Consider the following 27836-nt stretch of genomic DNA (forward strand, 5'->3'; position numbering starts at 1 on the left):
ATTGACTCGCACTCGCCCGCGCAGGGGCACCCGCCGCAGGCAACATGACCAAGGCGGCGCCGCTTCCGACCTAGGGTTCCCAGCTGCAGGAACACCACGATACAGAGCGGCCTCCTCGTCCTTGTACGGACTTCGATGTCGCCTATTTCAAACTCCTACGCTCACCTTGGCATTCACGAAGAGATGATCAAGGTACGGCTTCTGCGTGCGCTCAATACTGCCTTTTTGTTGCTGATTTTTGGTGTTAGCTTTTGGTCTTTGGACTGTAATCAAATGTACGTGCGCCTTGTGCCAACGTTTGGTTTTGAACTATATGAAGGAAAGGTGGGAAAAAGGAGTAATTGCTATGTTTGATAACTGAAAGCATCGAAGAAACATTCATGCTATGGCATATGCTGCATTATGCAGGATTTTGTTGCTCTTTATTATTATGAAATATCTTGTGTGATTTTGTTAGAATTGACGTACTTTGGGAGTTATATATTCGAGATTGAACACCATTTTTATGTGATAGTCTACTGAGTATAGCCATCTCTAGTGTCTTAGTTAATCTACAAAAGCAATAGCCTAACAGGTAAAGGAAATCTTATGTGTTCATTTACATTGGCACACGCACACAAAGCCATATATGATTTGTTTCTCCATTCTTTAGGTACTTTGGAAGCCTAGATCTCTGAGCCTGATAGCCTACTGAATTTATGTCCAATTCTAAGCTCCTTTCTGCACATCATCTTAATTAGTAGTCGTCTTAATTAGTAGTATAAGCCAATGTGAGTCCTAATACTGGTTTTGAACTTATATGTGCTGGTATTATAACTGTCATTTTGTTAGATGTGAAACTCTTAAGCTCTGTTTTTGCTAACTTAGTTATTAGCCTTGACCATTGAGTTCTTTCTTCTATTTATACTCTCTAAAATGAGGAAAAAGGGGGAAATTATGTGCAGGAAGTTATCAGTATGTGTTCATTTACATTGGCACACGCACACAAAGGCCATATATGATTTGTTTCTCCATTCATTTAGGTACTTTGGAAGCCTAGATCTCTGAGCCCGATAGCCTACTGAATTTAAGTCCAATTCTAAGCTCCTTTTCTGCACATCATCTTAATTAGTAGTCGTCTTAATTAGTAGTATAAGCTAAGTGTGAGTCCTAATACTGGTTTTGAACTTATATGTGCTGGTATTATAACTGCCATTTTGTTGTAGATGTGGAACTCTTAAGCTCTTGTTTTGCTAACTTAGTTATTAGCCTTGACCATTGAGTTCTTTCTTCTGTTTATACTCTCTAAAAATGAGGAAAAAGGGGGAAATTATGCAGGATAGTTATCAGTATATTACCCCAAAGATGAACCACTATAAGTACCCGTCCTCTACCTTCAACGATAGAAGCGTTTATCTAATCAATGAAAAGCCCAGACTAATTTCACTTTGACTAGTTCATAGGCTCAGTGAGAAGATGGGAGATGCTGCTGAAAAGCTCAAGGGTTTTACTTTTTAGAAATTACTTGGAATAAATAAAAAACTGAAGAGATTGTTGGCAACTTAATCCTCAGACCAATTCAGAGGGTTTTTCCTTGCTTTTTGCTGTCTATATTCATATTCTTATGGTGAAAATTCCTTGTCTATCTGGTGTTGGAATGTCACAAGGTACTTTGAAGTTTTTCAATCTTTTTTCTTGTCCACCTTAAGCCTTGTTAGCATCTATTGTCTCTGATTTCATAGGTCAAATAGCCAATACTGCTATGTAGATGTTTAAGTGGAGCCTATATGAACATATCTATCTTATCTTACAGGACCGCACACGTACCGATACATACAAAAATGCAATATTCCAGCATCAAGATCAAATTGCAGGAAAAGTGAGCATTTGATTGGTGGTCCATAAAGTGTTTTGATCATTAAATTGTCTGTGACAGGTTTTAGTCCTGATATTGACACATCACTGCTGGTATCTGCTTCCTTCTGATTATGCGTGTAATATAGTTGCTAGTTCAAAATTTAGTGATACATGTGTTGATGGAGAAAAAGAGATCAAGAGTATAATGTCTGCTTGAACTAATTTCTATGTTCCCTCTTAAATGATATACTGGCTAAAGTTGTCAACTCCTGGGGTCTAATTGCTGAATTCTAAATTTTCTCAACTTGAATGGTGGTTCTTGTACTTCAGGTTGTTCTTGATGTTGGTTGTGGCACCGGAATTCTCTCTATATTTTGTGCCCAGGCTGGAGCAAAGCGGGTATGATCCTCTTACTATTTACTGACCCTGTCAAGACACTGGATCTTACTGAAAAATGTGATTTTGTCATATACTATATGGTTATTCTGCCAGAAAGTACTGCGACCTTCAAGTTGTAATTATGTATGCTTTTTCTACAAGCCCAGATATTCATATATGTAGATTAAATCCATGATTTTTAAAATGCTCAACTAGAACCCTGGACATTAAACATGGATTTATAAAAAGAATCTCTATATTGCCAATTGTAGTGCTTTGTATACTTCTCATATTGTATTTGTTCTGCAAAATTAACACAAGTTTTTCAGACAATTCTACTCAGATTCCATGCAAGCATCATTTTGTTTCAAAGCGGCCATGACCCCTGAGATGGACAAGCTCCATAAATCATAGTAGTTGTTAACCTTGAAATACATGCCCATTTTTTCTGAGATTGGGGCTCAAAATAATTCACTTAAATTAGTTTTAACTATTTGCACTTTCAATTTACTTGGAATTGGGTATCGGTAAGTATTTATGAGATCAAGTTGCTGGGCTACTGGTATTTTGTCCGAGATTTTCTGAGTAGATTTTGACTGTAATATCTTCTTCATGTTTGCTTCCAGGTGTATGCAGTTGATGCCAGTAATATTGCAATTCAGGTGCTTTTGTCTTAATGGTTGATTTATACTTGTTGGGACATGCTCAATCAAATTGTCGTGTTGTCTTGTTGAATACTGTGGTATTCTTTTCTTCCAATCTACTTACAAATCTGTGACTTCCATGTGAAGATTCCTTATTGTTACGACTACGAGAGTGTTTAATATGAAAGCATTAAGTGCAGAATTCGGACAGTAAAAAATTTCAATTTCTTCCATTCTAACTAGTACAATAAGGGTCCCCTACTTTTGATGATTAGTTTAGATAGATAAAAATAGTATGCTAATCCCTAGTTGACTTAGACGGAATGATATTTTGGGATATCCCAAGGCTCTTGATAACTCATACAGTTTGAGCTAATTTTTCTTGATTCATATCCCTTTAAGGGATGAACCAGTCCTTTGTATCGTTTCATACTTCTTTGAATTCGTTCTACTAAGTATCATGTCTTTTAATAAAATCTTACTGTTTTATTAATGAAATGTCGAAATCTATAGCTTATTATGAAAGAGCAGCCAAATTTTACCTTTGTGCAACAAATAGACCAAAAATAGGGTTAACACCAACCAATAATGAGTTCAAAACACTCAACCTTATAAATGAACATGTCAGACATCTCTTGAAAAATGACATGCTTCTTGGTGTTCCTGCACCGTTGCAGAGTTAAAAAAGAAAATGATTTATAGGATCTAAGGTGTGATGCAATTGCTGCCTGTGTTTTATGTCCTTATACATTGCTACACTAGAAAAGTCAAGTATGATTATTCTTAAAGAGTTTTGTATGAGAAAATGGATATAACTGAGATTAATCAAGATACATTCTTAAATCAAGCCTTGTAATTAAATTTTATTGGATGCAGTCATAAGCTTATAAAGTTAACTAACCTAATGAAACTTGTCTAATGATGACCGTAACTCAATTGTAATTATATTGATTGTTTGAGCCTTTGAGGATGTATGCAAATTATAATTATAGGAATTCAACCTTTAAAATTTGTTTTCCCCTCAATCTTCATGGGAAGACTTTCTAATACAGAAGCTGAATTTTTGTACAGTTGGGCTGAGTGAACACTGAAATACCATTGTTTGCAAAATAGAGCTGTTTAATGAGAAAGGGTGTTGAATAGAAAGCAGAACCATTATGTGATGACTGATGATGACCTGGATGTTATATAGATTATGCTTGGTTGGTCTTCTCCCAATGAGATTTTGGCATACTGCCTGCTATTGAGGGTAAATTTGGATAATGGAATTCAGAAAATACCAGCGGTGTGCTGGGTGCCTGGGAGAATTTGAAATGCATAATTGTTCGCAAATAATGGCTTTAAAAGAGGAAAGGCTGTTGATGATGGCTTATAATGTGGATGATAGAAACTAGACTGAAAGTAGAATAGCATCTATCAATATTGACCTTTGGCTTTTTCTGATTTGGGGAACAAAGTTTATGCATTCCAATGACAACTTTTCATTTCAAATTTTCATTTTTACAAAAAAAGAAGGAACATCTGACATGTGTCTTGTAGCTTACTTTAGCTTATTCTATTCTTCATTCAAATGTCTCCATGTGGTTCTGATTGATGCTAACTATTTAAACTGTCATGCCAGGCAAATGAAGTAATCAAGGCTAACAACTTGTCTGACACAGTTATTGTATTGCATGGACGAGTTGAGGTAGGCTATTTATTGAAGTATGCTACATCTTGTTTTTAATGTTCATAACAGCTGTTATAGAAAATTTGTTACAGTGTTTTGGATTTGAGAACTTTTATAGCTGAATCAAACTACATAAATTTTATAATAGATAACTTGAACATAATATCTTGCTGAAAGTGATACCAGGGGGTAATGAATAAATAACAAGGTCTTAGCATGAGGATATTGACTTGAATGTTCAGAATAAATAGCTATTGTGACTTTGTGTACTTGGTATGGGTGGATACATAATCACGTGATATAAATTTTTTCTGTATTTCCTGTTTATCAACACCAATTTTCATAATCTTTAGATCCTTGTAGGTAATTGTCCAAATTGATCCATACATTGATAAGTTCTTAGTGTGATGATGTCATGTCCTTGAATTTCAAAATGTCTTTTGTTATAATATATTGGGGGTAGGAGCATTTACATTGTGCTGTCCACTACAGGATGTCGAGATTGATGAGAAAGTTGATGTAATTGTTTCTGAATGGATGGGCTACATGCTTCTTTATGAGGTGATATGACATTTGCCAGTTTTTTCTGGGTTAAATAGTATAATTGCATTGTCTTGAGTCGCGACATGTCAATTGATATTAATTTCAATCTTAAATTTAAGTCTTCAGTTATTACTAGTGTAAACTTTGGACTAACATGGTAATATGGTATATGCATTGCTCTACCATCATCAGAGCATGCTGGGGAGTGTTATTACTGCCAGAGACCGATGGTTGAAACCTGGAGGTCTTATCCTTCCATCATACGCCACGGTATAACTTTGCTCCATCCTATCCCTTCTCATGCTAGTTGCTACCCAACCTGCATGTGGTCCATTGATGGAATATGGCATGGATATGATTGGATTTCGGCTGTAGCTTCTGCTTAATTTTTTGTTATACTTGTTTTATTTTATTGCAATTGTATTTGTTACCATGAATTGATATATGTTTGCGAGAACTTTCTATTGATATAGTCTAGTGCACAATCACCTTGGGATGTGCATCAATATCATCTTAGGCATTTTACAGTTAGTGGGGGATTTCTTATGCTTACATTCACTGGATTAGTGAGTATAATGTTGTCTTTTGAACATTTGCAGTTGTACATGGCCCCTGTCTCTTATCCAGAACGATATAGTGAAAGTGTTGATTTTTGGCGCAATGTCTATGGAATTGACAGTGAGTGCTTTTTAATTCTTTTGTCGAAACATTCAGTTATTTGCTGCATTTTCTTCTAATACAAAATTGCTAGGCTAAGATAACTTTCTTGGTATGCTTAAGGTGCTCCCTTTGTATAATGTCATACAAATATTATATGATGTACATGTATAGAACTATAGATATAGTTCTTCTTTACTCTACAAACAGTCATTCCAGTTCAAAACCAAGTCACAATTGAATTCACAGTCATCTGTTAATATGGTAGAACATCAGATTGTAAATATGACGGTTATACCAAGTACCAATTGCATGAAAAATAGTAGTTCTGTTCTTAATTGATATTATATTCAAACATTACTTCATGATTAAACTCATTTCTATGTGATATATTCTGAAGAAATTCAATGCATCACCGGATCAAACCGGGTTATGCAAACTAGATATATTAACTAATGAGCTTGCATCAACTCTTGATTCCATATTTTCACACAGTCAGACGTCTTCAGCAGTCTAGGGTTACCTCCAAAACAATATGAATTTTGACCTTCTAGTCAATCAGTTTAGTTTGTGAGGGCTAAGCAAACTGAGGGCACATCTATTTTTACAAATGGGGCCTTATAATAAGATGGACCTTATGAATTTTGTTTTGAGTTACATAATCATTCTATTGGTTTATTATATTAATTCTGATGTGAAAACAAAGATCAAATTCATGAATGTGTTGTCCACTTTAAGTTGTTGAATGGTTATATCTAATTGACTAAGTATACCTGAAACTTTATGGGGTTCAGTTCCAAGTTTCCACTTGGATAGTCTGAAGGGACCTGTCTGATTTGGTTAGGGCTTCTCAGTTTGTCATATCTTCTACTATTCATGCTTTCATAGAACTGGTATTCCAATGCCTTTGACTGTTTGTTGATAATACAATTTGCAATCTTGTCTTTACAATACCATATTTTTATATGTTTATTTTTTTTATATTCATAAGGTAAAATAGTGAACTGCGGGAAACTTACATGTTAATCTTCCAGCCTCTTATGTAGTACTACTATATAATTTGAAAAATAAAGTGTATAAGAAGATATCTCTTTGCATTTTAACTAGTGTGTTTCATGTATCTTTTGAGTTTGTAGTGCAAGTGTTAAGGTTCATGTTTTTTTTGTAGTGTCTGCAATGATGCCATTAGCAAAGCAGTGTGCATTTGAAGAGCCGTCTGTTGAGATGATCAGTGGTGAAAATGTATTGACATGGCCTCATGTGGTAAGTCGTTCAATGCATGTCTTTGATGCCTTGTCTATTCTATGTATCTATCTTTGAGATTTTCTATGTTATGGCATCTGCATGAAACTTCAACCAAGTTTTTATGTTATTATTAAAGGTATTTTCTCAGTGTGTTTTATATCTCCTTTATGCTTATCAAAATACTCGTGTCGAAAAGCTTTGTAGTTTGTACCGATGAAAGAGTGCTTGATAATGGTTCACTGGCATTCAGATCCTGCTATAATGCATCACTATGATTTCATGTTCCACTTATCACCTGGGTATCTTGCGTTCTCCCATTATGTTTTAAAAGGGAACGAAAATGGACTCAAATCAACAAACAATGATTTATATAAAGGAAAGGAATAACCACAATGAAATAACAAGGAAATCAGAGAAGCATCAAATGGATGAGGTCACAAAAAATCATAACTCATCTATGGACTAACGTACTTAACTAACAATATATTAGAAACCAATTATAATATATGCTATTTCCCTGATTTTCTGGAGCGCTGATAATATATCTGCAACACACTGCTGTCCATTCTGATTTTATGCAAACCATTTGCATTGATGGATTTCTATAATTGTGACATTCTAAAATTCCCAAAAATATTGTGTATGCTGCCAATTGCTTTAACCAATCAGTAACCATAAGTTACGCAACTTTGTTTGATTATGCGACAGGTAAAGCATGTTGATTGTTCGACCCTTACAATTGAGGAGCTACAGACTGTTTCAACAAGATTTACATTCAAATCAATGATGCGAGGTAAAATCCTCATTCCCATAGTCTTCCATTGTTTCTTGGATCCCGTCTTGAGTTCATTTGTTTACGCACTCTTCTGCATGTGCAAGTAATACTTTTTCGGTGCTAACCCCTTTGATTGGTTGGAACGTTTTCTCATGGTTGATATTTTAAGTTTTTTGTTTTCTGAGCACATAAATAGTTATTAAATTACTATTCTTTGTTTACCTTTATAACTTTGTAGATATGTGTAATGTATTTTCTATTAAAGCCTGTATTTTGTTCTTCATTTGCAGCACCATTTCATGGGTTTGCTTTCTGGTTTGATGTGGAGTTTGGTACTTCTTCGGTAAACACTTCCAAGAGCAACAATGCACAACCTGCACTTCTTGCGGCTCCAGATGATACAGCTACGGAAGCTGATAAAACAAAGAAGCGAGCCAATCCCAGTGAAGGGCTTGTGCTGTCTACTGCTCCTGAGGCTCCCCCAACACATTGGCAACAGGTGTCCCATATATCTTGCACTTTCTTCTCCTCCTATCGTGCCAACTCCTGCTAATACTATGTTTTCAAAACATTAGACCTGTATCAGTATATACAGCTTGTATTATTCCAACCTTCGACCCACTGTGGTTGGCCAGCATGTGAGCCCTGTTTAGGTTTATCCTATCCCATCTGCAATTAATATGCAGGGATAGGTTGGTGGCGGACGCTGTCAAATTCCTTGAAATTGAATCACCTAGAACTTATTTCTTTAATCATCACACTTAACTCCTTCATCGTTGTCTTGCACTAAAACTTATTTAACATGCTTGACATTGGCAGACATTGATCTACTTCTATGACCCGATAGAGGTGGAGCAAGATCAGGTGATTGAAGGTTCCGTAACACTGACACAAAGCCTGGAAAATGCTCGGTTCATGAATGTTCATCTAGAGTACTCGTAAGCCAAGCTTCCTCTCTCTTTCCCATATGGTTCTTTCTTATCATTAACATGAGCTTCTCACCTACGCTCAGATCTGGCGGTCGTTCTTTCGTGAAAGAATCCGTAATGCGATGATTGAGGCCCAGTCTTTATGAGCTGATTGACTTGACTGACATCCATTTGAGGATTCTTGGATGGTTCGAAAGGCGGCTTTGTGGTGCATATTGCACAAGCTAAAGAAAAAGGGGATATTGATGGTAGAGGTAGAGAAGAGAGAAGAGATATATAGGGTATTGTGTCCAACAATTAAAGATGGGACCTCTAGATTTACTCCATGTTGTGCTTTCTTTTATGACTTTTTTTTAGCTATGCTCTTGTACCATTAGCAACACTTACGCTTTGGAATTTTTGCAATTTGCTAAATCCAGATCTTGTGGCATTTTTTAGAAATGTTATTGCTCGTAATCTGTAGTTTTCTCATAGCTTTCTAATTGTAGTCTCATAAAAAAGACATTTTTGGAATGATATAAATTTTAATAGTACATAATCAATAATGTAAGAGAAAGATAGAAAAAAATACTAGTATAATTAAAATAATACTAGTGAAGTGAATGAGGTCTAGAGAGAAAATGGTTTTTAAAATAGAATTGTCTAATTTTGGTTTCATCTAATTGTATGTATGCTTTTATATGACCAGCTAAGTAGTGAAAATGAAAGGATACTATTTTAGTCATAGTTATAATCATGCTCTTAGAGCATCCACAATGGCGGCGAGCGGACCGGCTAGCCGATTCCCGGCGCTGGCATGTCCGCTGGCCGAACCATTGCAGCCGGCGAGCGGCAAATCGGCGAGAAAAATGGCGAGCGTACGTCGATTTTCGGGCGCTGGCCGCCATTGCAGGCTCTCGACCGGCGAGCGATCGGCCAGCCGTTTTTTTATTTTTTTTATTTAATTTCCGAAACACTATATATACGCGATTTGCACGTCATTTTCATTCGCACCACTTGTTTTAACGAGTTTTCTCTTTATCTTAATTTCTGTACAATTAATGTAATTTTTTTTAATTAATGTACTTTTTTAAATTTAAATGTTATTATTGAATTTTCCCGTATCTGTGTCGTAAATTTAATTCCGTATTTTGTGTGATTGGTAAGTATTAATTTTTTATAATTTTATTTATTGTGGCTAGCCTATTGCTTGTCCAGTTGCTTGTCCTGATAATGTGGCATGAGGAGTTTTTAAGTGCTGATGATGTGGCAGGGAGGAGTTGTGGCTAGCCTATGGCTTGTCCAGAACCATTGGAGATGCTCTTATATCCAACGGCTTTGGCTTTGGCTTAGGCTGTGGCTGTGGCTGTGGCCAAATCATCGATCCGCGTCCCGCGAAATCAATTTTTCATTTTACACTTTTGAACCGAAATACAAAAAATTGGCGCCAAATACTCAAATTGAAGATTGGCTCTAAAATTGAAAACTAAAATTTTTGCAGCCTTCCCTCCTGATTCTCCATCTTCTATCACTGAGAGTATAAATACACCCATCTCAGTCTGTCTAAGTCCAACCCAGTAATCTCGCCTTCAATTTTTACCTTCATTTTTCGTAAACTACAGATCTGTAAATGGCGGGCGGCGCAGCATCATCCAACGCCTCGAGACAGAGGAAGAGAGTGGAGGCTGAATCCGCCTCTCTCAAACGCGCTAGAGACGGCAGCGCCTTTACCAAATGGTACTCTTCTTCTCCGTTAATCTTACTTTTGTAAGTCAATCTGTAGGTTTTAGTCTGTTTTTCTATTATTACTTGATACGAGAGAACGTTTTGCAGCGAGGAATGCCACAAGGATGTGGCGGTAGCTTTGATTAGCTTCCACAACTGTAGCCTTGATGCTAAGATTAAGATGAATTTAGGTATTTCATTTTCTGTATTTTTATTTCCTGTTGTAGTTATTTTTCTCAAAAAAAATTGAATCTATGTACGTTATGCTGTTGGTTTAAGTTTATTTCGTGGTGTGAATTGCTGTTTAGTTATCGATCTCTATTTATGTAGAGTCTCAGGTTGTGGAAATGGCTGAGACGAAGAAGAAGGCATCAGCAGAGAAGTATTTTTCCAAAGCTATAATTATGTCTCTTTGGTTTATGTATGAGAATATAGATTTAGAATGCTAATTAACACCTAAAATGATGCAGAAAGAAGACAAAACAAACTGATTCAAAGCCAAAGAAGGCCAAAAATCCAAACGGGAAGAAGCGGCCTCCCACCGCTTTCTTCTTGTTCATGTATGCGCTGATCACCTGCCTTGAATCTTTTTATGAGTTTATATGAACCGGTCTTGTGCTGTTGTTAATATGTTAGTATTTGAATGGTTTGTAGGAATGACTTTAGGAAATCGTTCAAGGAGGCTAATCCTGACTGCAAGAGTGTTGCCACGGTAATGCTGTAGTGTGTGTGATAACTGTGTGAACTATCTGAGAAACATGATTCTGGTTTCAGTCATTTGAGTTCCATAAGAATTTGTTTTGTTTGTTTTTTAGGTTGCAAAGGAAGGTGGTGAGAAGTGGAAATCAATGAATGATGATGTAAGTCTGAATTCACAAGTGTTAGTGTGTTGTGGTGAACTAATGTGAGATTCTTCACTGACTTGTATTTCCTACTTGATATATAGGAGAAGAAAGTGTATACTGATAGAGCTGCAGAGCTTAAAGCAGAGTATCAAAAGGCATCTGAAGCTGAAAATGAGCAAGTATGTTCCTTGCTTTGGTTTATTTATGTGGTAGATATGTTTATATGGTTTGCCATTGTTGACAAGGGTGTTTATTTATATATAGGATGATGATGACTCAACTGAAAATGAGGTCAAGGATGATGCAACTGAAGATGAGGTCAAGGATGATGCATCTGAAGATGAGGCTAAGGATGATGCAACTGAAAAAGAGGTCAAGGATGATGCAGCTGAAGATGAGGTCAAGGATGAAACAAAGGAGACATCTGAGAAAGAGATTAAGGATGATATAATTGATGAAGAGATCAAAGAGGAAGAAATAGAATATGATGAATAGTCCACCAGGACAGTTGAATGCTAAATATAGGCAATTAGGATAGCTTTTTTAGGCCTTCTGATGCTTAATTTGCTTCAAGCTTTTGTATATCTACCTTCACTTGTGCACTGCTGATATTGTTTTGAGGAAATTTTGTGAAAGAGAAATGGTGCATTTGGTGGGTTTCCCCTTTCTACGGATATACTGTGGCTTTTTGGTTAATTTTGCCTGCGTATCATTTATCTTTTCAATGTATCAACTTTGAGTGAAGAATATGGTAAGTCCTTTGAATGAAGAATATGGTAAGTCATAATTTGATCTTTATTTGCAGAAAGTTGGTTAATGTGAAAACTTGATTAACTTTGAGCTGGAGTCCTTTGAATGAAGAGCATGATAAGTTACTTGTGTACCTGAACTCACAAGATAAAAAAGATAATTTAACTTGTGCTCATGCGATAATGAGCATAGAGAGTAGAGAGACAGCATATCACTGACCCATTTTTCTCTTCATTTTACTCTTGCAAGGTGGCAATGGTTTTCCACACAAGCACAAGTTGTGAGCATATGCAATTGGTGGGAATATGTTCAATGGCTTTCCTTGTGGGATCTTCCCACACAATCTGTTTGCCCTGAAGCTTGCATGCCTCAGCGCCTTGACTCCTAACAAACTGTCTGGGATTCTTCCAGTAAGCCTGTTTATCGACAGATCTAACCAATGCAGCTGCAGAAAAGTTCCCAGACTAGCTGGGATTGTTCCCGTTATCTGGTTTCTTGAAATGTCGATTTTTTCCAGCTTCGCAAGGTTTGAAACTGAATCTGGAATATGACCTGATATCTTGTTGCTTGCCAGGTTCAGCACCTTCAATTTCATCCCCACGCTGAATTCAGGAATCCTGCCAGAGATCTGGTTGTTGGACACATCCACGACCTCCATGTATCTGCTTAGTATCCTCGAAAGGGAGCCAAAGAGGCGGTTTGAATGGAGATCAAGAGCCGAAATCTGGCCAGGCAACCTCATTTTGGAGACATCAGCCTTGATCAAGTTGTTGGAGATCTTTGCAGTCCGCAAACTAGCCATGTTTGCCAAGAAACTCGAAATCCCAGTCGTGAAATAGTTGTCCGATAGGTCCAATGTGGCCAGGGAGTCTGGCTTGGAGAAGTTTGGCAGCGCGCCACGCAGCTTACAGCCTGCTAGATGGACATCAGAGAGCTGCCTGTTCCTGGTCCAACTAGGAACCGCCCCTAAATCAAGATCGTTGTAAGAAAGATCGATAGACAGTATCGAAGGGAGCCCCTTTGCAAACGGTGCATCAGGCAAAGAACCAGTCAGCAGATTTCTTGACAAGTTAAGGTTCCACAAGTTATGCAGCGCAGCAATGGATTCTGGGATTTGACCAGTGAGCTTGTTAAAGCCCAGTCTCAACACAGAAACTGATTTCATATTCCTAATTTGTGCAGGAATCCTTCCAACCAGGCGATTCTGATCAAGCGACAGCTCAGAAAGCCGAACTAAACTGCACAAAGAAACCGGTATCTGCCCAGAGAATTGGTTCCTTGTAAGCACAAGATATGCCAGATTTTGCAGCTGTCCAAGAGAATCCGGTATTGATCCAGACAACATGTTGAAGCTGAGATCAAGAGAGTGCAAGCTTCTGAGATTCCCAACAGCCTGAGGAATTGGGCCAGTCAGCAGATTCTTAGCCAGATTCAGCTGCAGGAGATTCCTCAAATTCCCCAATGCAGGTGGAATCTGGCCGTTAAATCGGTTACCACTCAAGGACAGAATCTGAAGATTCCTCAACTTGCCTAAACCGGAAGGGATGTTTCCTTGCAGTGAGTTGTCATCAAGAACCAGTTGAGTGAGGCGTGTGAGACCGGAGAAGCTCTCGGGAATCTTCCCAGCAATGCGGCATGATTTCCAAGAAATGCAAGCTGCCGAGAGAGGGAGAGAGAACTCCCTTCATCAACACACCACCATGGCTCTGCAGCATCAACCTGTTGACTCTCCCGCCCTCGCCACACTCCACGCTCTCCCAGCCGCCGCTGCAGCAGTCGTCGCCACTCCACGTGGAGAGGAAGCCGGTGGTGTCTTTGACAATGCCGGCCTTGAATCCAAGAAGAGCAGCTCTGTCTGCAAGTGAGCAACCTGAGATTTCTGATTGTGAAGAAGCTGATTTCAAGAATGTCAGCATCATCAGCACAAGTAAAACACACATCACAAACTGCATTTTCTTGAAGGCTGGATTTTTTGGAATTATTTTTATGTTGCAAATAAGTGTACTGGGAAAAATCTGTTGGGAAGGGAAGTGGGAAAATCAAATGAATGATGTGGTTTGAAATAAAAAGAAACACTCCCAATTTTATAGTGAAGAGAAAAATTAAAATTGTGGTAAAAATTGTAATCTTGGTAGTGAAATTGAAGTGGATCACATGTAAAATTTTCGACTGCCACTTCGCGAGTATTGTGAACTGCTTTGGAACGTTGGAGCGCAATACCCATTCAAATTTATTTCTTCCAAGTCTAATTTAATTTAACTCCATCACTATTTTTCCATCTTTTCTAATTGTCCAAAATTCTCTACTTCTCACAAGTTTAATGAAATCTTGTTTTGACCTCTTAATTACAAATTGGATTTCGGTCACTGATCTATTGAACTTATCGAGGATGCTATTGCATATATCCCAGTTTGTTCAATGCACACTGAAACTGAATACAGTAGAATGTAATAGATAGTACAAATTTTCATATTCTTTTCAGGATTAAATTGTAAACTTATAGAAATAAGAAAGTATTTGAATTATTTACTATTTTACTTTAGTACTCACTTTTTTCAAAATTAATTATATTAACGAGTAATATTTTTTTGCTAATTACTTAGTCGTACTAGTCACTGAAATTTCGTCAATGATTTTGGAGCTATTTTACACGTTTTTGCAATAGAAAAGTTATGGCTGTGGGGCAAATTAATGATTTGATTAAAATTTTGAACTTGGTGATTTAAAAAGTAAAGTAGTATCAGCGTACTTCATATCTTTTCTGCGTCAATGCTTGAATAAAACTGATAGGGTGAGAAACCTTAGTTTAAGATATAGTAATTTGAAAATTTAATATGGGATGATCAACTTTCAATTCAAATAGTGTACTATGCGGTTGGAATAAATTTTGGTTGTTTTTTCTTTTGTTCTTTTTTATTCGCAATGTGTTAGTCAAAACTCAGTGATCTATATACATTGGATATATCTCCAACACCAAAGATCAAGCACTAATGTAGAATTTTCAAGCTAAGATCTAGAACAAATTTAGTGCAATTTTTTTTGTTGCGAGCAGAGATGGCGAAATATAAGCTCACCATGTCTACTCGACATAATATTGTTGGAATAAGGAAATCAATTAATTGGAGAACAAGAAGGTAAGAGATGAAATTATGGCAAGAGTATTAAAGGAAATCGATTAAAGATAATGGAAAATCAAATAAAAAGAATATTAGTATAATTAGAATATATTTTCCATGTTTAGCTAGAATTAGAGTCTATATATAGTTGTGTAACCATGGAGAGAATAGAATTCAAGTCATTCACAATGTAGTCTTTAAAGTTCTCCCCGTCTCTACTTTTCGCAATAATCTTTTATTTTCCGCATTATATTTTCTAACATGGTATCAGAGCAGCTAACGATCCTTCGTTAGTTTGTTCAAAACCAAAAAAAAGAAAAAAAAGAGAGGGTTCCTTTTAATCGGAGTTCTTAAACCCAAATATCACAAACAGTTGCACCAAATATTCTGCTTGTGGAGGAATCACCACTGTTATATTCCCACAATTTACAAAGTTCTCCACCCCGTATTTTTGTTCAAGAAATCAAGACAGAAGAAACAATTCCAAGTTCCTATCAAGTTTTGGAAGAAACGGGATTGCCAAGACGAAGAACGGCGGGCAGCAGCTGCCCGAACTAATCCGGACAGCAGCAACGGGATGACCTCGGCGAGCTCCAGCAGCCGATAGCGGACAGCGGCGAGAAGCAAGGCTGGCGGACGCTGGCAGAAGCGGCGAATCGATTACCCGCCGTAGAGATCGAGAGCCCAAAGATGGGCGCCTTGAAGGCTGCCGAGAAGATGGCCACAGAGAATGAAGTATCCCATCGAGAAAAGCTCACGGTGGTCGGATGGTGGACTGGAGAGGTTGTTGCCTGCTTCCTGGTGACCGGTTGAAGGAGAAAGGGCAATTAAAGATTGCAAATTGGATGGATACTACTGGTTACTGCAAAGTGATATCAGAAGTTTGGTGTCTGCTTGTACCGATACCACTCAGGGATTGGAGTTGAATAATAAGGAAGTTGTATCCAAGCTGACATGAATTGGTAAACCTATATGGAAGAATCCCCACGGATTCGGAAACAGATAATGGTGATGAAGAGATAACACTTGCTACTGACCATGTAAAGACGGCTCGGAAGCTAATACTTGCTGCAAGACGAAATCAAGATATTGGTATGGTGTTTCAGGAATTGCCCGGTAGAGGGGGAGAGGAAGTACCCTCCGAACAAGTCCTCTCTGCCTCTTCGAACATAGGAAAGAACCAGTGGGAAGAGGTTGCCGTGAAGGTAGCAGCCCGAGTCTCCAATCGAAGAAAACAGAGGAGTCATCGGTTTGTTCGGCCGAGAAGCTTGTGTCGGCTTCAAGTGGAATCCATTACAGGGGGAGAAAATGTCACCGGAAAACTGATACTATGGAAGTAGTCACTGAAAAGAGATCAGTTGGCTGGAGAAAAGAACATTCGTGAGAGGCTGCGGACTCATGTTATAATGGATGAAGCGTTTGGCCGAGGGGGAGATATCAGCCACTGCCAAACTATTCAATCTCCGAATCAAGGAGATAATTGCCGAGGACGAAGGTGGAGCAGCCAACGTCTGTGCAGCGAGGGGGAGAGAGCTAATGCCGCCGCCACACAGCCGCTGTGAAGAGTTGGTGGGAATGGGATGTCGTCGAGAGGACGTTGAGAACCCATTGCCATAAGATGATGTTAAAGGAACAACCGCGGGAAAAGCCAAAGCCAATAAGAGAAGATGATGCCTTCTTAAACTAAATGGGAGAAGATAGTGTCGCCACACAGAGATGGGGGACGCACAATGGCCGCGAAGCGTCGGCTGTTGAGAATTAGAAACTGGATTGAATGAGTGATTGGAGAATTCTCACCGTCGAGAAATGAGCAGACTTCCGATGGACGATTAAAAGTATTGTCAGAAAAGAATGACATACGGAACATAGACTCCATATAGTTCGGAGATTACTCGTCGGAGGTAGCATGTTTGGAGTGTATGTCACCGAGAAAAGACCCATGAAGAAACATAAAGGAGGCTGATGGTTTCACGTCTTCAACGTTAGGGTCTCCAAAAAGGAGAAATAAATTTGGGCCTAATGGTTATTAGGCTCAAGAAATAAAAGAAATGAATGGGCTCATAGTTTGAGCTGGAAAGGGCCGAGAATGGTCTGAATTGACTCTTAGACAAGAGCAAGAACTATCTAGATTAGCTCCTCGACAAGAGTCAAAACTGTCTGATTTAGCTCCTCGACATGAGTCAAAACTGTCTGAATGAGCTCCTCGACAAGAGTCAAAACTGTCTGAATGAGCTCCTCGACAAGAGTCAAAACTGTCAGTCAGAATGAGCTCCTCGACAAGAGTCAAAACTGTCTGAATTAGCTCCTCGACATGAGTCAAAACTGTCAGTCAGAGATAAAAAAAACTCCTCGACATGAGTAAAAACTGCCAGTCAGAAAAAAAATGATTTGGCTCCTAGATACGAGCTAAAACTATCTAAGATGACTCCTTGATATGAGTTAAAACTATCTAAGATGACTCCTAGATACGAGCAAAAACTATCTAAGATAGCTCCTAAATATGAGTAAAAACTGTTTAGACAAGCTCCTTGACACGAGTTAAAACTGCCAACAAAAAATTGAAGAGCTCCTTGACACGAGTTAAAACTGTCAACAGAAAATTGAAGAGCTCCTTGACACGAGTTAAAACCGTCACCAGAAAATTGAAGAACTCCTTGAAACGAGTCTAAACTTTCAATGATGAATGAAGAGCTCCTTGAAACGAGTCTAAACTTTCAATAACTCTTTGATACGAGCCTAAACAATCAATGATGAATTGAAGAAGCTCTATGATACGAGCATAAACTGTCAATGGAAATTAAAGAACTCTTAAATACGAGTATAAACTATATATCAAACTAAAGATCGTGCAAGTTAAGTGTCGAAAAAGTCGACACTCAACTTGAGGGGGAGTGTTGGAATAAGGAAATCAATTAATTGGAGAACAAGAAGGTAAGAGATGAAGTTATGGCAAGAATATTGAAGGAAATCGATTAAAGATTATGGAAAATCAAATAAAAAGAATATTAGTATAATTAGAATAGATTTTCCATGTTTAGCTAGAATTAGAGTGTATATATAGTTGTGTAACCATGGAGAGTATAGAATTCAAGTCATTCACAATATAGTCTTTAAAGTTCTCCCCGTCTTTACTTTCCGCAATAATCTTTTATTTTCTAACAAATATGACATAGTGTGGCTTCTGAGTTAGTTCATTGTTCATGTTGTTCCATATATAAATTACAGTTTGTTAGTTTGACATCCATTTTGGTACCCTTTTAGAACATAAGGCAAGATCGTAGAGTTGGGTTTGTTTGTTTGTCAGTTAGTACAATCTTAGAGCAATGTCATATGTCACGCTTCTTCGAAACGGTCAGTTAGCAACCAATGATTTGAAGAGCTCAACGAGTGGCCAATTCTATTCTATTATTGAGTTGATTCAGCTGCTTTTCTCTCAACATTACAAAACCAAAAAACTCACGTAACCCAAAGGTAAGGCAAGAGCTCAACCAAAAATCTAATGGATTCACTTAATTACCTCTAACTTATCCTTAATGTACTTACTAGTCAAACATTTTAAACGTAGCCCAATAACACACACGCTCAATTGGTACGCAATCAAACTATTAATCCACAAAGAAAACGGACCGGACCTTATTGTAAATCCACAAAGTATGGGCCGTTCCACTATCTGTCCATAGTTAACTACATAGATATAGGTCTGCAATTGCAAACTCTATTTTCTGAGAATAGTAATTATGGAAAGTGATTATATTTCAAACTATTTTGTTATATCTCTAAAAAAAATATACACTTTTTTGTCAAGTCTCATAAAAATATACTATATTTTTAATTTTAAAAGTCATTTTCTCTCTATGATACTCATTTTCCACAAAAATTAGAATATATTCTTATGAGACGGAAGAATAATAAAGATGGAGTAGGCGATTAAAGAGTGATAAAAAGGGAGCAGATCAGGTATTATATATAGAACACACATTCATTATTTCTTCTCATCTCCCTTGTCGTCCTAGCTCACCTTCTCTATCCTCTCCTCTCCCTGACCTTGAGTGGCGCAAGCAGCGTAATCGCCCTAGGAGGTTGTATTTGATGCCGCAAAAGGGGGCGAAGCACTGTTAGGAGGAACCCTACCTCTGAGACCAGCCGCCTCAACAATTAAAACCCTAGATCCATCAGATTAACATACATATACATATATTTTTTTGTTGATTTTCGAGCTGCTTAAGGATCGAAAACATGGCGACTTCTGCGCCTCAATCTCAATCTCAATCTCAATCTCAATCTCACCCTCCCTCCGCTGAGGAAGAACTGCTCAAGAGGAGCACCGATTGTGTTTACTTTCTTGCTTCGCCTTTAACTTGCAAAAAGGTCCTTTTTCCTTTCTGCGATATTTTTACAGTGTCCTGTTTTCTATTTGTATTTTCCACATTTCCTGTGATTTATTTGAATACGGCCAAATTCGATTTTTTGTTAATAATTCCGCTGAGAATTAGATCTTCCTTGGGGAGGATTGTAATGTTTTCCCGTAGATTCTCGGAATTTAGTGAAAGATTAGGGCCTTAATTTGGGATTCATTTTCAAATGTTGGTTAATTTCGGTTAGGATAGTGCTTGTAGTTTGGCCCTGGGAAAATGACGAGTTTTACATACATAGGTTTGATCTCTTTTTTCCGGCATTCATGTCTTTATCTGTGCGCATCAGAATTTCATGTTATCATTAAAAGTGCTGAACTCACAACATGCTTGGGTTAAGGAAGGTATGGAGGACCGAATGACTAATTTACCTATGAAAATTGTAGATTATGTGTTGCTGTTTTGTGCCTTAGTTTCCTTTCTTGATTAGTGGAATGGATGATTAGTGCGAGGAAGGAAGATGAATAATTATGTTGATATATGAAGGATAAATTCATTTATTTCTAAGATCTACTACATTTTCTTGCCATTTGATAAAATTTTGCTGAGCTAGTAGATAAAACCCATTTTAATCATGACACCCTCTGTGCAACAATACATCCCTTTACTGAAAATATGGTTATAGATTATGTTCTGTGTATGCTTGTTGATTGCTTTATATCTTGTAATTTTATCCTTGTGGGAGTTGGGTAAAGTTTTGTAAAGATGTATTCTTATATTCGAAAGCAACTCCTTTCCCAGATTATTCATGCCAGTCAATTTTTGATTCTGTAGTCCAGGAATTTTTATCCTTCGTAGTGTTTCTCCTTTGAAAATTTCTTGATGCAATAATTAATTGGAATTTCTTTAATATGATATGTACTTGTATTCAGTTCTGAAACAACTGATTTCTTATTGGATTTCAGATTACATTTAAATTCAGTTTTGTGCATTCAAAGATTGAGTGATGTGATGATGTCGTTTACCATGGACCAAAATTCCACATCAATGATTTTTATATATTTGAATTCTTCCTGCAGGGAAGCGAATGTGAGTACCGCCATAGTGATGTTGCACGGATGAATCCAAGAGACTGTTGGTACTGGTTACATGGCAACTGCATGAATCCGAAGTGCGCGTTCCGTCATCCGGTTAGTCTGATATGTGTTCTCATATAAATATATTCCTTTTAGTGATGACTTTTCTTGGATGAGCCTGAACTTGATGTATCTAGTATTTTTGTTGCATTGTGCTGCTTAATAAGATATCCTTTCTATCTCTCTCTGTACTTTTTTCTCTTCAGCCTCTTGAAGGATTGCTGGGAACCCAAGGGCCAACATCTGCTGGACCCTCTGCACCTGTGCCTCAGGCTGTTACAGGGTCTGCATCACATGGCCAAAATGCCTTTTTCACCAAGCCATCCGCAGCATGCGTATTTTTTCAAAAAGGGCACTGTTTAAAAGGTGATTGGTGCCCATTTCTTCATGCCCCAAATGCCTCAAATACCAAAGCCATACATGTTCCAGTAACAGGATCTTCTGTTGACTATGCAAATATTAGTAAGCCTTCCAGCGGAGTTGAGAAGCCTTTGCAACAGAAGGTTACACCTATGAATGTAGCCAAATCACTCAATGATACTGCACGGCTAAAACCACTGCCTGCAGTGGAATCTACTGTTCCTAGATTCGAATCTGCTGTAAGCAGGAAGGCTCCACAAACATCAGGGGTAATGTATTCTCCGGGTACAGGACTGCTACTCCTGTATCTAATGGGCACCCAGGCAGCTGGTCCAATCGTGCTCAGCAATCTCACCTGCTCGATGAACCTGAAAGCATGTACAACAAGGATGCAGAAGAAGTATCAAGGGAGCCTTCTCCTGGATTTGATGTTCTTGTAGACGATGTGGGAAGAGATTCTGAGTTCTATCCAGGTGAAGATAGATATGGGATGTCCAGAGAACATGAACGTGGGAGTGAATATGAAATTAATCGCTCTGCTGACTACAGCTTGATTGCTGCTACTGATGATGATATTTATCAGGGTCGTCATGGTTATGACTCACTTGAGCACCGTAAGGGACAGTATGCTTGGGAGCAGCACCGAGCTTCGTCTGAAAGGATGTCTGGAGGGTCTTATCATGAAAGGAGGCCATATAGTCGGCAAGAGAATCATGGTCAAGTTGATGAGCATGATCTCAGACACCGTCTAGCAAAGCATAAGAAGCCTAATGGTTTAAGATCTGTCATTAATCATGAACATGCCCGTGACATGCATGTAAGAGAGAGAAGCTACTGGGGTTCACATAGGGAGGAGCAACGAAATACCTCGAGGGATAATTCTCATGGAAGTCGCCTTCGAGGGAGAATACGACTTCCTGAAAGATCGTTTTCTCCAAACAACAGGGATATGATTAGGACTACTGATCGTATCTCCTCACCAGGAAGAATCCATGACAGAATAAAAGGAAGGCCAGAAGAAGCTTCCGATGGTGGTGCAAAGAACTATCGAGGTCCAGACTCAAGAAGAGACTTTGTAGGTGAGAATAACGGTGATTTTGCTAAACCAAAAAGCCTAGCAGAACTGAAGAACCAGAAAAATGCTGATTCTAGTAGACAGGACAAGACCGATCAACAATCACTTGGCAAGAGAAAAAGTGTGAGCGATTGGCATCAACATAGTGAAAATGATCTTTCATTTGAAGGACCTAAGCCACTACAAGAGATTCTAAAGCGGAAGAAACGTGAAACAAGTGGAACTATCGTGGGTATGAATTCATCGGGCGCTGAGGGTGTCACAGGGGAGAAAGTCCAGGAAGAAAGAGAGGGTGCAACTGAGGAGCCCATTACTCAAGTTGGAAATCACAAGGAAGTTGATAAGCCTATGTCAGTTCAAACGATGGAGGCAGGAGAGGGTAAGCCAGAAGCTGAAGATGGTGAACTTGGTGAGGATCCGGAATCTGAACCCTATGAGCAGAAAGAAGGGGAGTCCGATTATGAACAAATGGGTGGGGAGGATTACGCAATGTATGAGGATGGTGAGAATGGAGATGCTGTAGAGGAATACGTTGATGAAGAAGAAGACGACGATGAAGACTTTGCAAAAAAGATGGGTGTTATGTACTCCTGAAATTCGAGTCTCTTGAGAAGTGGCAAGTTTATAATAGAGTCTCCTAATTTTGATTTCAGAAGTATAGTAGTGCCGAATGTACCATTAGAAACCTCCTTTTATTGTGGAGTATTAAACCTCTGGCTGGATCTTTTCTTTTTCCCTTTTTTGTAGTTCCTCTATTTACCAGTTGAATTGCTCAGAGTTGGATTATGATTTTAACATCAGAAGATGAATAATAGTTGTTGGCACCATGCCTTTTTCTCCCACATTTCTTCTTACTTAAAGGATCTCTGTGGGAGTATGTTTTTTTTCCTCATTGCAGCCAAAATTCAGTTCTAGTTGTGGTTGTGTATAATTGGGAACTACAGCAGTTGGATGTCAAAACCGCATTCTTACATGGAGGAGATTTGGACGAGAGTGATGTAAGGCACATGAATAGTGTTAAACAGCGGTTGGATGTCAAAACCGCATCATTGCTAATGCTCTCAATTTTCTCAACGTAGCTAAATTATCCGTAGATCATGAGTCGATGTTTTTGTACAATAACTTTGTACAAAGAAGCTTGATAAACATCCACATAATTATTATTAGCAAATTAGCCTATTCCAAAACATCCACATACATTCTGTTGTGTACGTATATTTACTGGCTGCACAAATAGTAATGTATTTACAAACACAGATACAAACACCAAAATGGTGTATATTTTGAAACATATCTTGACGACCCCAAGAACATGTCTTGTCAAATCAAATATGAATAAAATTGGTCTCTCAAAGAATACTTTGCCCTAGAAAACTTTATATTATATGTAGTGTAATTAATAATAATTGCATTCGGTAAAGAAAGCTTGAGGCTAAACTCAATAACAAATGAACCAATATAATCAATGGTATTCAACTCGGCTAACAAACACATACACAGAGGGCAAAAGAACAGATTATGCACTTCTAATTTCAAAAGTACATTTTCCACTTTGATGATTCGAAAGCAAAGAGAGAAATTTTGTAAACTGCGAGTGAGAGGGTTGGATATGGACACAGCTTAAAATGATTGATCATCACACTTCTGCTCCAAATTCATCATATCGCAGCCCCTCATATCCAACCATGTCCAGCACTAGGCTTTGTCACCTGATAGGATGATACTGTGTGATCCCACGTTTCGGAGGCAGTTTTCTCAATATGAAGAGCACCAGTGCTGACGGCAATATCTCCACCAGCTGCAAAACCATTTCTTAACCACATCACACCTTCTACAACAAGATCACAATCACAGAACTAAGTAGCATAAGAACTAGTAGTGGAAATAAACAAGAGAGCACATCCACACACTATGATTCTGTCAAACTGGCTTCCTTCAGCATTCAATATATATTCAAGCATCTAAGACTTTCTGAATGAGAAAATAAAGCTGAAGTTTACATTTCCGGAACACTGTATTTAGACATAGTACTGCTTAAGTACAACAAGCTTCACTATTTTAAGGAAGATTAATGTTTCATTTTACATATATTTTCTTTAGTCACCAAAATACATGTGTATTGTTACATTAGGTGCAAGTGCATGAAATTGAAAAAACAATATTCAAACAACTCGTAACATAAGGCTTCTTTACCAAATTTGTAGTACAATATAGCAGAAAAAATTTCTCAACACCAAAAGAACCAGATTTAAAGAAACCGAGGAAACATGTCTGTTGTGCCAAAAATAAATCAGGGTATGACGAGCATGAGTGACAAATCAGTAGTAATTCTCAAAATAAAGAGCATCTGGAATCCTACCAGATAGTAGATAAAATTCAAGATAGGATGATCCAGAAGATCTAGATCAGCAGCTGGGTCAAATGCATCAAAGCACATCTGTAGGATGTGTCACAATGGAAGAAACAAAGTCAGGAAGCAAAAACTGGAAGATTTGACTCAAAATCGAAGACTACAAAAAAAGGATGTACATTTTATATGAAGATGAACGCAGCCAGAACAAGAACACTGTATACCAACATGTGCATACATATAGAGAAGGGTGCATAGCAAATATGAGGGACAATACAGAATTGTTTTATTAAGCATCCTAGAACACAAGAATATCACAACTGACAACCCTCTGTCCAGAGACACCAGCCATGCCATTTAAGACCAGAATTCAAGGTAACTTCTAATATGGGAAAGACATTTGGCTATTTCCAAATATTGTGAAATACAACTCCCGGTACAATGTGATCTACATGCATCTGTAAAGCATAAGTAGAATTTCGGGGACAACACACCATTTTGATCTATTTTGGTGCATTCTGTTGAACTTATTTGGGGTTAATTGCCGGAAATAACACAATGCTTCTGAACTTGAAATTTATCATACCTTTAGTCAACTACCTAGATGGGTTGAGTTCAGGAATGATTTGCAAACCAAATTTCTTTGGAATGTTTTATTATCAATTTCAGAATATCTTACATGACCGTCAAAAATAAACAGGTTATCTTCATGACCAATAAGCAATTACCAATTGAACTAACAAGGATTTTCAAAGTCAAAGATGAGTAGAAGTCTAGAACACAAACCAAATAATCAATACATCATTTCAAGTGGACTAAACACAAACAAACAATCTGAATCTTAAGAGTAGAATAGACTTACCATAATGCATCTAACCAGAAAAACACACAAAACAAATTGTGGTTACATAGCCAACCTGAGTAAGCAAGGGGGAATATAGAACGTGGGACAACCAAATAAGAAAACTCCACAAGAAAAAGAAACTCCACAAGAAAAAGAAACTTAAAAATTTCCTAAAATAAATCAACCATCACTAGTCCATACTCCACACCATACCTCCTGCAGTTTCTTGCGACGTCCTTTTGACTCCACGGGGAATCGTTGTAGCATTAAGAATAACCTTCACAAAGAAGACATCTGGATCAGGTTCAGGTTCAGGTTCAGGTTTAATATGAATCCACAAAACTAACCGTACATTAATGACATACAAATAGGTTCAAAATAAACTTTGCAAACCAGATTCCAGGAAGAAAAGATGCAGACAACATTTGAGAATTTTATAAAACGACTCTGCACTACAATTATAGAATCTTGCAAAGTCATACAGACCGATTCATGGCAGGCACTAGCGTCAACAGGTTGACACTACAAATCATACCCTCTCCCCTCTCATAGTTTAGATAAGGTTGTCATTAGTCAAGTAGTCAAGGGGTCAAATAATTGGTAAGTCTGACTAAGGTACAAATCAATTGTCTAAGGGAGGAAAATATACCTTCCACCATAGAGAAGAAATCCCAGGGCAGCAAATAAAGAAATACCTGCAAATTTCAGGTTCCTCAAACAAAATGAAAAAAAAAACCGATACATGTAGACAAGATTAATGTAATGAACCTGCAAAGAACATCTTGGATAAAACTACCACTACATGTACAGGCTTCCACCACAGAGCCAACCATAGAATCATCTGCAACAAATTACAAGAAAGGTCATTTGACAAAATAAGTTCTATATGAAATGTTTGAATTTGAAACAGCCAGCACCCTACCGATTTACTAAGATAGCTTATATTTTAGGTGTTGCATCTTGCAAACATAATCAATATCTTTTAATCGAAATCCATCGTCATAGCACAGGGTGTACATCAAAGGAGAATGACTTCCACAAGAGTAGAAACCGGAATTTGCCTATCATTCGGAATATAATGGTTCTATAAATAAAGAAATTTATAAAACATTTGCACCCAAAGAGTGATATCATTGTCTAAGAGAAAAAAGTATAAATGCATTCAAGAACTGCGGTTGTAGATAGGTCATAGGTGGAACATAAACAAAGCAGGTTCAGTACAGTCACTACAACAACTCACAAACAAAGAACCTTTATGATAACTCGAATAAATTCCTATCTAGAAGAGATCTAATTAATGAACTTCATATGATCTAGGTGTTCATTTCTAAAGCAGCCCATTCTCAAAATCAAAGAACCCTGTCGCATGACAATGCATCTTTGTATAAAAGTATAGAACGATAAATTTAATGAACTTAAAAATGAAATCACATGATCCTATCATCTACCTCACACCAGATTAAAAATGGGCAAGATTGTTCACCTGAATGAAATAAACAACACCATTCACTGTGTAAAAGGTGGGCCTCAGACCGTCCGTAGATACAGCACGAGCCTGCCATATTTTGAAAGTAAATATTTTGTCAAATAGAATATCGCAATCAAAGCAAGCAAATCATAATGAAAGGATCTAGGTTGAACCTGATAGTAAATTTCTGCCCAGAACAGTACAAGCAGCGCATACGTCGTGTGAAAACGCAAGACTTGGCAAATCAAGCAACACGTGATGCGTAATCTTCCCAACAAAAAAAACAATCAGAACATATTATTACTCAACATTAAGGGAGAAGAGAATGGAATGCAATCGATACCTCTGGAACCAACTTCTGAACATCCCGACGAAATACAAACACAAGGCAGCGAGCTAACAAACAACAAAACATAATAATTATTTACATGACAAGGAACTAAGAAACTATAAAAGAACATTCGTCAGGTGAGGTATAGAAAAATTGAATCTGATTTAAGAAGTTCGAACTAAATGCACATGATACAAACCTCCATTGACTAAAGAAATTTATCAGAAAATGAAACTCTAGTCGTCCATTACTGCTTACCGGTACTGCCAAGTAGATCTCTAAGCCATATTTAGTACAAGGCAATGCAAATAACCCAAAATCAATTCGATTAACTTGCCAAAAACGCATATTTCAGAGCAAATCTGGAATATACAAAATAATTTAAAAAAACAATGAAGTGTCTGAATTGTACGAGAAGTGTGGATTCCATACTCGTATGTCCATGAGAGTTCGTTATATTTACTATAATTGAAAAGTTTGATACCATAGAAGATAAAAAATTTAACTTCGACAGATGGATTTGTGGGAAAAATGCATTTCCGTATTGTGATTTTTTACCTGGGAACCAAGCGTGGTCATAAAAATTAAGCGTCCGGATGCAAAACAAAAGCAAAGTCAAAGAAGGGGCGTGAATAGTTGACAAGGAAGCAACAATGGCGACGATCCCTGTAAGCGCATAGCGAGGAATGGAAATACGGTCCGTGCAGCGTGCGACTGAATCGACTAGTGTCGCCACGCAATCTCCTGTCCTGGAGGAGCGCGCGCGCGGTCCCCGCCGAGGAGGGCGAGAGATCAGCCCCGCCACCATTATCCAAATCTCTCTCGTGTG

The 27836-nt window shown here is 37.9% G+C and overlaps 2 protein-coding genes and 3 pseudogenes across 2 annotated transcripts; 3 read left to right on the plus strand and 2 right to left on the minus strand.

The window, feature by feature from the left end:
- The window catches only part of LOC121754366, a 10817-nt pseudogene extending 1700 nt beyond the window's left edge, over nt 1-9117 (plus strand).
- Nucleotides 9118-10241: 1124 nt separating this feature from the next.
- On the plus strand, nt 10242-11895 carry LOC121754914 (high mobility group B protein 7-like). The gene is made up of 8 exons (XM_042150203.1): nt 10242-10392; nt 10489-10571; nt 10711-10762; nt 10851-10940; nt 11035-11092; nt 11196-11240; nt 11327-11404; nt 11490-11895. The coding sequence occupies exons 1-8, from the start codon at nt 10286-10288 to the stop codon at nt 11718-11720; spliced, it is 744 nt and encodes a 247-aa protein (XP_042006137.1). The 5' UTR covers nt 10242-10285; the 3' UTR covers nt 11721-11895.
- Nucleotides 11896-12186: 291 nt separating this feature from the next.
- On the minus strand, nt 12187-13927 carry LOC121754367 (annotated as a pseudogene).
- A 5144-nt stretch (nt 13928-19071) lies between these two features.
- Nucleotides 19072-22856, plus strand: LOC121753866 (zinc finger CCCH domain-containing protein 17-like). Its single transcript, XM_042149135.1, is given in 4 exon segments — nt 19072-19459; nt 20523-20633; nt 20786-21206; nt 21209-22856. Coding segments are annotated over 4 exon segments (2064 nt in total). The 5' UTR covers nt 19072-19327; the 3' UTR covers nt 22609-22856.
- Nucleotides 22857-23355: 499 nt separating this feature from the next.
- Nucleotides 23356-27234, minus strand: LOC121753714 (annotated as a pseudogene).
- Nucleotides 27235-27836: the final 602 nt, after the last annotated feature.

The sequence above is a fragment of the Salvia splendens genome, chromosome 11 (assembly GCF_004379255.2).
Source record: "Salvia splendens isolate huo1 chromosome 11, SspV2, whole genome shotgun sequence".
Classification (NCBI taxonomy): domain Eukaryota; kingdom Viridiplantae; phylum Streptophyta; class Magnoliopsida; order Lamiales; family Lamiaceae; genus Salvia; species Salvia splendens.

Coding starts and splice junctions, on each gene's coding strand:
- LOC121754914 (XM_042150203.1), top strand. CDS start 10,286: ATGGCGGGCGGCGCAGCATCATCCAACGCCTCGAGACAGAGGAAGAGA. Junction 10,763..10,850: donor AAGAAGGCATCAGCAGAGAA/GTATTTTTCCAA, acceptor AAAATGATGCAG/AAAGAAGACAAAACAAACTG. Junction 10,941..11,034: donor ACCGCTTTCTTCTTGTTCAT/GTATGCGCTGAT, acceptor AATGGTTTGTAG/GAATGACTTTAGGAAATCGT.